The 13,473-nt window shown below is 38.4% G+C and overlaps 1 protein-coding gene across 1 annotated transcript in view; it reads left to right on the top strand.

The window, feature by feature from the left end:
• LOC136030894 (large ribosomal subunit protein bL9m-like) overlaps window positions 1-1,649 on the top strand; it is a 67,782-nt gene extending 66,133 nt beyond the window's left edge. The window contains exon 5 of the mRNA XM_065709990.1: window positions 1,449-1,649. Coding sequence (XP_065566062.1) covers window positions 1,449-1,526 — 78 coding nt within the window. The 3' untranslated portion in view covers window positions 1,527-1,649. The remainder of the gene's footprint in view (window positions 1-1,448) is intronic.
• The last annotated feature ends 11,824 nt before the right edge of the window (window positions 1,650-13,473 follow it).

Genomic DNA, 13,473 nt, shown 5'->3' with positions numbered 1-13,473 from the left:
TCAACTGAACTCATCTCAATAGGATGAAGGAATTTCAGCTTTTTATGGCTCTTATTTTCAAATTTCTAGTTATAATTAATCTTCAAATTCAGGGCGACCACCGCAGAAAATTAATGTATTGTTTATTGGAGCATGTCCTTTTTTCATGTTGCCGTGTGGTTTTTGAAAATAAATGGGAGGTTATGTTCTTCTTATTGGCTCATACCCAATTAATACAATGATTTTTGTTCTGCTTCGTTTTTTTCTTAGAATTAAATTAAAACAATCAAGTTTTCTTCACTTGAGAGTAAAGGGTGAAGTTAAAAATCTACCCGTGGAATCAGACAGATCCTTACAAGACCTTTCGATGCCCTAAGCGGTACTTATACGAGAAACACTCGAGAAGTGAAGTTTGATTAATGCTAATGGAATAAAACAAAATATGATAACAATATAATACTTTATTAGCATAATTGTGAATACTGCCACAAATAATTATGGAAGGGGGGCCGCCCAGGGCACATTGTATTAAATACGTAGCCTAAACTAACCTAACCAAAATACCAACTAAATGTTTTATTAAAACATAGCTACAATATATTTCCCGGTGCGCCGAAGCTAATTGTCTTGTATTAACACCGTGAAAAACAGGTAATGTCTCATGTTCGCGATCCAAATTCTCGATTGTTACTCGCATAGGTACCCCCTAAACTAACTGGCTATCGGAAGAATTTTGGACGTGGCATATTTTGACTAATTTGGACCAATATTGTTCCTCTGACAAGAAGCAACCTGTTTGCTGAGCCGCGATCTTTTCATTACTCATAAGAGCATTAGAATTAACGTTTTGTTAGAGTATGCCATTTATCTATTTTTTGGGGCCGATGCTTCCATATTATTATCCCCGAAAAAAAAAAAACACTACAAAATTCTAAGGTTGGGTCAAAAATGGTTTGTGTTGTTTTCCAGTTTTTCAAGTTTATGTCTTTTTGTTGCAAAATTTTGAACTTTGGATAATCTCCCCTGCCCTCCCACCTCTGGATTGATCTGGAATGACCTTTCACATAACTTCAAAAATTTTCATTTTATACATATATATTGTGAAATGTGTGGACACTAGATGTGGAGTCTTATTGATGTGAAATTTAAAGAAAGTTTAAAAAAAATAATAACACGACTAGCCGTCATTTAAAGAAAAACACAATATTCCGTAATTTTGGAGATGTGGTGCTGAAACCTCCCTTTGTTGGCTCTCCAACATACTGAGCTTAATGCTATAAATTCCATCAAGATTGAACTTTTTTTTTTGGGGGGGGCGGGAGGATATTTCCCCCTTTTCTAAAATTATGCAAAATTTTCTTTTGCTAGGAAAGGTAGTCTTAAACTTGGTAAATTTTATGTACTTTGAATCGTTACGAAGATTAGATTACTTTGATGCACATAAAGTTTCGAAATACTTTCTTTTACAGTTTCAACTACTATGGACATGGCCTGCTCTTAGATTACCGTTCACTTACCAGAAACGGTTTGATCCAGCTTGGAAGTGAAGTCCTCTTGGTGATCTTTTGAAATTATTTTCATCTCGTATTTCTGAAGTACATGTTATAGACACAATGATTTTATTCCATTTTTTATGGTGCCAGAAATGTTAAAAACACTATTGATTTTTAGTTATTCTCATATTGAAAGGCAATACGATTAAGATTATAGGTGATCATTTAGTCCATAACATATACTAGACCGAACATGATGTGAATCACGTACACTGTACCATAAACATTTCATGTCTATCTCGCATGTCAAAATTACCAAAGCCGGTTCAGTTTTTTAAATGACACCTGAAAAGAGCACAACATAGAACAAATTTTAGTCTTCCGTTATTGTCCAATTGTAATAACACGTTCTATTTTTATCAACTTAATAAATATCTGCATTCAAATTAACCCCCCTCCTGTCTTAACCTCCTAAAATTCACAGAAACATAAGAATGCCTTGCTTAGAGGGTGATGAATTGAAGAAGATTCTTGCCAAATCCCAACTTCGCATCTCAAATTCAATCTCTCAGTTGAACCGTAAAGGCGTAGGCAATTTATCACGTTTCAAGCTTGAATATCCTAGCCGGTGTGTTCACACCAGTGTTTCCACTTTCTCATTATTTAAATCCCTAATAAAGAGCTGAAAAATCCCTAGAAATCCCCATCTTCAGTTCCAAAATCCCTAAAAATCTCCCATTTTCTAATTACTCCCTAAACCGCTTCTCCCTATCCCATTTTACCCGTATCATTGAAAGGTAGCACATTTTGGCTTCTTAGATTGAAGACTAGCTATCACTACCATGATAGAATGTCTTGTCATGCCGTTTAAAATACTTTTTAATCATCAGCTAAATACAAAGAACTTCATATATACTCCAAATAATATTAAGCAAATAGAAAAGAAAATGTAATATTGTAATGTAGGTTACAGTACAAGATGTTTAATACTGTTCAATCGTATCTTGTAAAACGTTATCAGACCTTATCTTCCTCTGATGTGTCTTCAACATTTTTTGTATGGTGGCTGAAGCTGTCACCCTCCTAATGTGGTGAAGTAACTGATCATCTTCACATTCTACACTTTCTTGAGCCATTTTCGTTCCATATTTTGTTTTTAGAATCCCCCACAAAGTTTATGTTTTCAATTTATTCTGACGATCAGTTTTTACTACTTTGACAGCACTCAAAAACCTCTCGACATTGACATATGAAAATGGAACGGTGGAAATAAATAATACTGGCGGTTCAGGTTAGGATACAAATTCTTTTCCGGCAGCATTTTTTTTCGCCAATACCAAACACCAGCAGGTTATAGCATGCATTGTTTTGACGTTTTCAATATCGATGAGGCTCTGCCTCCTCCGTTCCTGCTCGGTTTTGGTTCCGTCCCATGGGACCTGTCCATACTTCCTAACAAAAGGTAGCAGAGAGGCAAGCTGAAGTGATTGGGCTGACACTGGGTCAACCATTTCAGCATATTTGAAAATGTCGTCTTCGAAATGGAGCCTTTTCTGTATCTTGTCTACTGCTTTGATATGGAACGCCTGTGCAGCTTTGAGAACTACTTCGATTGAATCAGGGGGGACAGCGGTATCTGACCTTAACGTAGAGAGGGAATCGTGTCCGTTTGGACCTAAGTAAACGCTTTCAAGGGGAAGTCAAAACTTTCGATTGTTCACATCGATTTCTAAAGCGATTCCACTAGTTGATTCCACATTATCCTTCTGTAGGAAGTTCAAGGCTGAGACCAATGTTTTAAGCTTTGTTTATACCCCAAAACTAGAAATATTTTGGTCATTTTCAAGAGCTCAAATTGTGCTTAAATTTGAATTTGCGACAGAAGTGATTATTACATTTGTAAAGAACATAAAAAACGACATCGAGAGGTATGTTCACTTTATTTGTAAATCAAAAACATGAATAGCAAATAATTTACCAAATATAGTATAGAGCTTCATGGTTTTCCCCTGGGTACGTAGGCTTGCCAAAAACACACAATACATTTATTCCTACATGTGCCATTGTTTAAAAATAAAATGCTGTCAGTTTGTTTGTCTGTTGAAAACTAGGGTAATGAAATGGTAAGAGAGGTATTCGAATAGTTATAGCCCACCTCTACTATTCACGTCAGTACTTATAAAGCCGGCTACAAGTTCGAGTTCATTTTTTTTTTTTTTTTTACACAGAAAACCTAAACAACATACAAGTACTGTGGAGAAAAAGAATCGTACATGCACTGCTTGTCAAAAAAATTACTACAGTAAGAACAACTACGTACCCAATAAAACTATCAAAATATATTATAACTTTATTTATCTGACCTGTAAAAAAATGACATTTCATCTACCAAATAATCTTATGAAAAAACAACCCAAAAATGACTTCATTAATCGAGAACAGTCCAAGCTGAAATTATTGTTTGAAGCCCACATCAGTATGGAACTGTTTCAAACAGTTCTTTGTTGCTAGTTTGTTGCTTAGGACTCCTGTACATCTCAAAATCTGTGTGGTGTTAAAATTTTTAAGTAACTGAAGAAGTTCTTCTCTGTGATTCCAAGTTCAATTCGCAAGGATACAGATTCTAAATCGAACTATCCTGCTTCTCTGATCAAGAAGATGATGATGATGAACAAATTAAAGGAAAACCCCCTAAAAATTCCCTAAAAGTCCATGAGAGAGGAAAAATCCCTAGAAAATCCCCAAATCCCTAAAAAAAATCTTGCCCCTAAAAGATTTCAAAAATCCCCATTTTAGGGGGGAAATCCCCATAGTGGAAACCCTGGTTCACACATAAACACAAAAGGCAGGATATTATATTGAAGATAGGAGAAGGCAAGGGGCTTCAGCCCCTCCCCAAAACAACTTGCCTCCTCTAGCTGGTCATTCGTCCCCTTTTCAGAAAGTCTTAAGCTACGCCTCTGGCAATGATGTACCTGGAGATGAGAAGCTGTCCAAGTGAGGCTCTCGATTTGTCTTTACAAATAACAGCTGCATTTGAAGTGGGAACGATTTTGCCCCGTTTCCCAACCTACTTCTGTTTTTGTTCACTTCGCCTATGTAAACTCTAATAAATTCTAGTAAGCTACCCGAAAAATTTGATCTTGTTGTAAATTCAATAAGCATTCGTTTTAAATTGATTTCATGTACCTATACAGTAGGGGGGGGGGGTGATCCAGTCTTTCTGTAGTCTCAATGTTTGCGACTTTTCCCATATTTTGCATACTTTTTATGGATTTTTAAAATTCTGGTTTACCAACTTTACCCCGTACATCTTAATTTTGGCCCCTAATTCGGCAAATAAATCACTACCTACGTTAGGGGTTGGAATATTTCGGGTTCCTTTGAAGTTGCAGGCATATTTTGTTGTGTCGCACATACTAAGGTGGAGACAGAATGTTTAAGCCTAGCTAAAGAAAATTTCTAGCTTATCGAGAGTCTGGGAAGCTTATTGTTAAAAACAATTCCCACAAAACAACGCCTGGATCTCTTGCAAGTATAAGTTATACAGAAAGTGGCAAATATTCCAGTGCTCAAGGCCAATGAAAGGAGTGTGTGAATTTTATCGTATTTAGGGATCGTAGGCCCTCTATATAGATGTTTTCAGTTAAACTTGAAACTTGTACCCTTGTTTTCACATCACTCTATTGTTGATTAATAGGAAAAATTGCGAAAGAATTAAAATGGCGCTGAATAAGGGATAAACTTTCTCTTTTCCTGTATATCGTTGCGTTAGGTTAATCGAGGGAAAATATCAAATTAGATTACTGTTAATTCAAGAAGAACGTTTTGTTTGACTTTATACGCTATGAACTGCTAAATTACAAGAAGGCTTTGACAGAAAAAGTGAGCGGATCCGGTCCGGTTATGTCAGTCATCTATGTTGGAATCGTTCTTATTCTTTCCACCAAGTTTCATCCTGATCTCTCCGCTTTAAGCGTTTTCCAAGGTTCTCCCCCTCCTAATAACACTGGATCTGGTCGGAATTTAAAATAAGGGATCTGAGTTTCGAGCTCCTTCTAAATATGAAATTTCATTAAGATACAATCACTCTTTCGTAAGTTAAAAATGCCTCATTTTTTCTAATTTCTTAGAACTAACCCTCCCCCCAACTCCCCCAAAGAGAGCAGATCCGTTCCGGTTATGTCAATCACGTATCTAGGACTTACGCTTATTTTTCCCACCAAGTTTCATCCCGATTCCTATACTCTAAGCGTTTTTCAAGATTTTAGGTTCCTTCCCCCAACTTCCTCTTCACCGGATCCGGTCGGGATTTAAAGTAAGAGCTCTGAGACATGATATCCTTCCAAACGTCAAATTTCAATAACATCCGATCACTCCTTCGTAAGTTAAAAATACCTTTTAATAATTTTTCAGAATTAATCCTCTCCCCCCCCCACTCCCCCGAAGAGAGCGGATCCGTCCCAGTTATTTCAATCTCGTATATAGGAATTATGAGTATTTTTACCACCAAGTTTCATCCTGATCCCTCCGCTCTAAGCGTTTTCCAAGATTTTAGGTTCCCCCACCCAGCTCCCCCAAATGTCACCGGATCCAGTCGGGATTTAAAATAAGAGCTCTGAGACACGATACCTTTCCAAACATCAAATTTCATTAAGATCCGAAAACTCTTCGTAAGTTAAAAATACCTCATTTTTTCTAATTTTCAGAATCACCCCCCCCCCCCAAACTCACCCAAATAGAGCCGATCTGTTCCGATTATGTCAATCACGTATCTAGGACTTGTGCTTACTTTTCCCACTAAGTTTCATCCCGATCCCTCCACTTTCAGTGTTTTCCAAAATTTCAGGTTCCCCCCTCAATTCCTCCCAATGTCACCAGATACAGTTGGGATTTAAAGTAAGAGCTCTTAGACACGATGTCCTTCCAAACTTCAAATTTCATTAAGATCCGACACTCCTTCGTAAGCTGAAAATGCCTCATTTTTTCTAATTTCTCAGAATTAATCATCCCCCCCAACTCCCCCAAACAGAGCAGACCCGTTCCAGTTATGTCATTCACGTATCTAGGACATGTGGTTTTTTTTCCCACCAAGTTTTATCCCGATCCCTCCACCCTAAGAGTTTTCGAAGATTTTAGGTTCCCCCCTCCAACTCCCCCCAATGTCACCGGATCTGGCCAGGATTTAAAATAAGAGCTCTAAAACACGATATCCTTCCTATCAAATTTCATTAAGATCCCATCACCGTTCGTAAGTTAAAAATACTTCGTTTTTCTATTTCTTCCGAATTAACCGGCCCCCAATCCCCCCCCCAGATGGTCAAATCGGGAAAACAAATTTAATTTAATCTGGTCTGGTCCCTGATACGTCTACCAATTTTCACCGTCCTAGCTTACCTGGAAGTGCCTAAAGTAGCGAAACGGAGACAGACAGACAGACCGACAAACCGACAGACAGACTGAAAGAATTTGCGATCGCTATATGTCACTTGGTTAATACCAAGTGCCATAAAAGAAGAAAAAAATAAAACTATGAACCTTGGCCTAATAAATACTTTTTCAATTTACTTTTTAATAACCCCAGGTGCTCAGCCGCCTGAATGCTCTCCGGAACGGAGTTCCTAACTTTAGGCCCTGAAAATCTAGTAGGGAAGCCGGCCCTGGCTCCACTTCTGTGCGGGATGACGAAATCACTAGCGTGACGCGTTTCATAATGATGCAACGGTCTATTTTCACTAAAATAATCATGAAAAGCTCTGGACTTACATTATTCCAACATTGATAGACAAAAATTCCAACTTGGTACTCCCGTAGCTGTCCTAAATTCAGCACTTGTAACTTTTTGAAGCAAGCTTTAGTCTTGTGCTCACCTTCAACATATCCACCAATAAGACGCATCGCTTTAATTTGAAGAATCTGAGCACATTTATCTGAGTTTAAAATTCTTATAAAAATTGCAACAATACGAGATATAAGGGTGAATCAGAGCGTAGTATAAAAGCAATAAAACTCTCGGCGATAAAAATTTTTGAAACGTTGAATTGCTCCAAGGCCGCGGGCAACCTTTGTTGCAACAATATCACTCTGGCGTTTCCACGAAAGATTACAATCAATGTAAAAACCTAAATAACCGATTTCCTGAACCTGAACAACATGCTTATTATCAAACAGAATTTTACCATTAATATCATTGGGCTTGCCTACTCTAGTATATAAAATAAAGTTAGTCTTAGCAACGTTTACTGATAACAAACTCAATATAGTAAAACATGGATATTTCTCAAAACTCCATTCACTTTCAATAAAAGGCTATCCAAACAACGACTAGAAAACGTAACTTCAATGTCATCAGCAAATGACGTTAACCAACAATCCGGAAGATAGAACCTCATGCTATCTACATAAACTAGATAAGGAAGTGGACCAAGGACCGACCCCTGTGGCACACCACATGAAACTTGATAAGATGAAGAAAACACATCATCAATCATCACTTTAATAGAACTCCCGCATAAATAACTTTCAAATCACTCCAGACACACTCCCTTAATACCCAAGCATTCTAATCTCTGCAATGCAATGCTAAAATCTACGGTATCAAGCGCTTTCTTAAAATCAAAAAATACTGTTAGGGGGATCTCACCTTTTTCGAAGCAATTATTTACAAAATCAACAAGATGAATGGCAGCTCGACTAGTTGAATGACCTTTTCTAAACTCGAATTGGGTGTCACTGAGTCGGCCATGCTAAAAATACCTCTTTTTTCATTTTTTCATCTCCCTCCATCCCCCCAGGTGGTCGAATCGGAGAAACGACTGTTATCAGGTCAATTTGTACAGGGCCCTGATACGCCTACCAATTTTCATGGTCCTAGCACGTCCAGAAGCACCGAACTCGCTAAAGCACTGGAAATCCTCCCAACTGCCCAAAGAGGGAGGATCTGTTCCAATTATATTAATCACGTATATAAAACTTTGCTTATCCTTCCCATCAAGTTTCATCTCGATCTCTCCACTCTAAGTGTTTTCCAATATATCCGGTTTTCAAGATTTCTGTTTCCCCCCTCCAGCTCCCTGTGTTCCCAGATCCGATTCGAATTAAAAATGGAATATCTGAGACATAAAACCTTACTAAATATCAAGTTTCATTCAGATCCGATCACTCATTCGTAAGATAAAGATACCTCAATTTTCACGTTTTCCAAGATTTCCGGTTTCCCCCTCCAACTCCCCCCACTGTCACCGGATCTGGTCGGGATGCATAATAAGAGCGCTGAAGCACAAGATCCTTCTAAGTACCAAATTTCATCAATATCTGATCACCCATTCGTAAGTTACCAACACCTCATTTTTCTAATTTTTCCAAATTACACCCCCCCAACTCCCCCAAAGAGCGCGGATCCGGTCCAGTTATGTCAGTCACGTATCTTGGACTTGTGCTTATTCTTGCCACCAAGTTTCATCCTGATCTGTCCACTCTAAGCGTTTTCCAAGATTTTAGGTTTCCACCTTCAACTCCCCCAGATGTCACCGGATCCGATCGGGATTTAAAGTAAGAGCTCTGAAACACGATATCCTCCTAAATATCAAATCAAACAGTTCGTGGTAACGAACTGTGGTAAGGAGCTACCAGGCTCAATAGTAACCGCAACTCTAAAAAATGGAATTTTGATACCAATAGTTACATCAAAAGAATGGCATTTTAATGCTGATTTTAAATATATAAGTTTCATCAAGAATATTCTTACCCATCAAAAGTCACGACCCTGAGAATATTTGCCTCATTTTTGAAAATCGGGGGAAACATCTTCTAAAAGTCATACGATCTTAACGAAAATTACACCATCAGATTCAGCGTATCAGAGAACCATACTGTAGAAGTTTCAAGCCCCTATCTACAAAATGTGGAATTTTGCATTTTTTGCCAGAAGACAAATCACGGATGCGTGCTTATTTGTTTTTTTCCCAGGGGTGATCGTATCGACTCAGTGGTCCTAGAATGTCACGAAAGGGCTCATTCTAACGGAAATCAAAAGTTCTAGTGCTCTTGTTAAGTGACCGAAAAAATTAGAGGGTACCTAGGCCCCCTCCCACGCTCATTTTTACCCAAAGTCACCGGATCAAAATTCTGGGGACGACTTACTCCCCCGCAGTCCCCGTGGGAGGGGCTGCAAGTTACAAACTTTGACCTGTGTTTACATGTAGTAATGGTTACTGGGAAGTGTGCATACGTTTTCAGGGGGATTTTTTGGTTTGGGACGGGGGAATATTTGAGGGGGAGGGTTATCGGGAAGGATGTTTCCAAGGGATTTTCCCTTGTCTGAGAGGACACGGGTTTGAATCCCAGTGTACCCAATTCTTCAGTTTGGGACGGGGGTCAGTGGCGTGACTCTGTAAGCTTAGCCAGAGTCGACCCAGCTCTAAATGGGTACCTGGAGAAACGTGGGGAAGGTAAACAGGAAGGGTGTGCGAAAGCACAGGATGGCTGGCCCCCAACCCCCCATTGCACTTCCTAGCTGAAGGGCCAAGAAACGGAGATCAGCACCGCCAGTACGGACTGTAAAGTCTAATGCCGTATCCTTTACCTCTTTTTTTCTTTCCATGGAGGAACTTCTCATGGGGGAAGAGACTTTCAATTGAGGGGGCGCAGGATTTTCTAGCATCATTTAAAAAAAACAATGCAAAAATAAATATGAAAAGTTTTTTCTACTGAAAGTGAGAAGCAGCATTAAAACTTAGAACGAACAGAAATTTTACGCATATGATGGGTTTACCTCCTTGTAATACCTCGCTCTTTACGCTAAAGTATTCTTAGTAATTTCAACTATTTATTCTACGACCTTTGTGATTCAGGGGTCATTCTTAAGAAATTCGGACGAAATTTAAGCTTTAATGTTAAGAGCGAGGTATCGACGAGGGGTGAACCCCTCATATACGCAATAAAAACATACGAATATAGAAGTTTGCTACGTAATTTAATTCGTAAGTTACGTATATTTTTTATTTATGAAAACGTTCGTAAAAAATTATAAGTTATAGTTGCCTTTTTAAGTAATCAAAAAATTGGAGGCCAACTAGGCCTCCTCCCTCGCTCCTTTTTTCTCAAAATCTTCCGATTAAAACTATGAAAAAGCCATTTAGCCCCAAAAAATTCATATGCAAATTTTGTTTTAATTATTTATGTACCGGAGAGCCAAGATCAAACCATGCATTAATTCAAAAACGTCCAGAAATTAAACAAAAAAAAAACAAGTTTTTTTTTTAAATGAAAGTAAGGAACGATATTAAAACTTAAAACGAACAGAAATTACTCCGTATTTGAAAGGGGATTTTTCTCCCCGACGCCCCGCTCTTTACGCTAAAGTTTTTTATTGTTTTAAAATGTAGAGTTAAGAAAAAGAGTCAAACTCTAGCGTAAAGAGCGGGGCGTTGAGGAGGAAAATCCCCTTGACTCGATCTCTCTTGACTCTTGTCAAGAGAGAAAACTGAACAAGAACTTTCAGTTTCCAATCAAATGAGCCCTCTCCGAAGTTTATACGAGCATCCCTTCCATAAGAACCATTTATGCTACCAGTCCATTTTATACAACGCCTGCCCCGGCCCTAGGGAGGGTTGTATGTTGACACCGGAGTTTTTGCTATCTTTAAACTATTTTTAATAAAATGGCTATCTCAAAACTTTTATCGGATGGGTTTGGGGAAATAGGGCTTAGGGGGGGGGAGTTACCTCGGATCTTCGATCTGGAGGCAACTTGCCCCCCTTCCATGTCCTTTTTTCCCCAAACCCATCCAATAAAAATTCTGAGATAGCTATTTTTTAAAACAGTTCAAAGGTCAGATAAGAGGGGGCAACTGCCCCTACTAGACCTCTAATCTAATTTAATCTTTTGGTATTTGTAGAATCATAATTACATAGCTTATTAAGGGGGCTTGGAGGAGGAACATACGGGAGGTGCTCCTGCAAACCTCCAATAAAGGGTTTTGGACTATAATCATTACAAGGATACCATTTTATACTTCCAAGCTTTCCTACTTAAGAAGTGAAACCAAAAGTGTTGTTTCGCACTTACAGATGGTAGAATTGATAAAAACCACGAAGATATCAGCAATAGCTTTCAAATGAGCCTTTAAACAACACTCTAAAAGATCTGGTAGCCTAGTAGCCCAAGCTTCTTCATTTGAGACGTGGCACTAAAAGTGCCGTTTTCGTGCCACTTGGAACTTGCAGATGGTAGAATTTATAGGAAGAACGTAGATATGTGCAATATCTTTTATATGAGGTATTCAAAATTTGTGTACTGTATTCTGGTAGCCGCATCCCTTGAGAAATGGCACAAAAAATGCCTTTTTTAGTGCCATAAGGCACTTGTAGATTTCCTTGTTGTTCAAGATGGGGGACTGTAAATTCTCATAATAAGGTCTTCGACCGTGCTAATCCCAATGGTACACTTTTCTTTTTGATCTGACGCCATTTTTGAGGGGTTTCGTGCTTTTTTAGAAATCACCATAAATTTATTTTCGCTATAAACTTTTACTTTCAAGACGAACCGAAATAATAGTTACCATTCCTTAATCAATGTCAGATGGCAATTTTCTTTTCACTAAGCAGTTCTTTTTTCTAAACATATTTTTTAACTCTTGGTTATTATGGACTGCGGGCCCCTCTTTACTAGGTTGCAGAAACTGCTGTAACCATGATCAACACCAATTACGAATACTGTATACGGACAATATAGGCCAATTTCAGAGCTTACGGCCCTTTCCCCAGGGGCTGCAGGTGGTAATCTCACCCCCAATGGATATTTGTTGGGCCAAACAGCTATTCTAAACAAGACGTCAATCTTAGAGTTTTGGATCCGAAGAATTTGGGGAAGGGCTAAGGAGATAGTTGCCCTCCAATCTTTTTGGTCACTTAAAAAGGGCACTAGAACTTTGTATTTCGGTTCGAATGAGCCTTCTACCGATGTTCTATGATAATTGGTTCGATACGTTTCCCCTTATATCACCACAATTGCGCAACTTAATAGTCCTTTCCCGGGAATATGGAGGATCATATTATCACCAAAAGCATAGATATTGGACCTCTTAACTATGCTGAAAAAAATGGATCAGACGACTTCAGGGGATGAAGCTCGGGGGAAAGGAAGGGGGCTGGTTGCCCTTCAATCTTTTTGGTCACTTAAAAAGGATTACTAGAACTTTTAATTCATATTCGAATGAGCCCTCTGTTGATCTTCTAGGACCATTAGTCTGAGACGATCCCCCTGGGGAAAAGAAAACAAATAATAATAGCAATCACGTATCCATGATCTACAAAGTACAAATTCCACATTTTTGTAGATAGAAACTCGAAACAACTGCAGTAGGATTCTCTGATACACTGAATCAAACTGGTGTGATTTCTTAAGATTCCTTCGCTTTTAAGGGGATTTTACATTTAGGGATATTCCCTCTTTTTTGAAAACAAGACAAATTTTCTCAGGCTCGTATCTTTTGATGGGCAGCACTAATATATATTTGGAATCAGTATAATAAGCCAATTCTTGTGATATTTGATATGACAATTTCTTTTTTTCTAGTGATTCGGTTAATATTGATAATTTCGCAAACCACATTGACCCGTGATAGCAAAAATGTTAACGAAATTATGTTCGTCATGCTTATGGGGAGGATTTTACCAATATTTTTATTACATTCATATTTGTTGGTGTTGTTGGCTAAGGCACGTTCTGCGAATAAGCAGCTTTGTGTTGCAGTGAGTTGCTAGTAGTAGTAGTAGTGAGGAGTCTGGGTGGTGAAGAGGTGGAGATTGTTTAAACCAAAAATGACAGCAAGTATTAGGACAAAAATAATGTAGACCAGAGTGAAATCCCTAATGCTTTAATCGAGCCACTGAAAAATTGCAGTCAATTAGCAAAGGCCTAGGGTGTAATTGTAAAATCGTAAGCCGAAGTAATCTGATCGTATAACTTTGTTGCTATGTTCAGAGTGGTTTAACAGGCC

Source organism: Artemia franciscana, chromosome 9 (genome assembly GCF_032884065.1).
Source record: "Artemia franciscana chromosome 9, ASM3288406v1, whole genome shotgun sequence".
NCBI lineage: Eukaryota > Metazoa > Arthropoda > Branchiopoda > Anostraca > Artemiidae > Artemia > Artemia franciscana.
The sequence above is the reverse complement of the archived record's forward strand: the minus strand, read 5'-3'. Positions and strand labels throughout refer to the sequence as shown.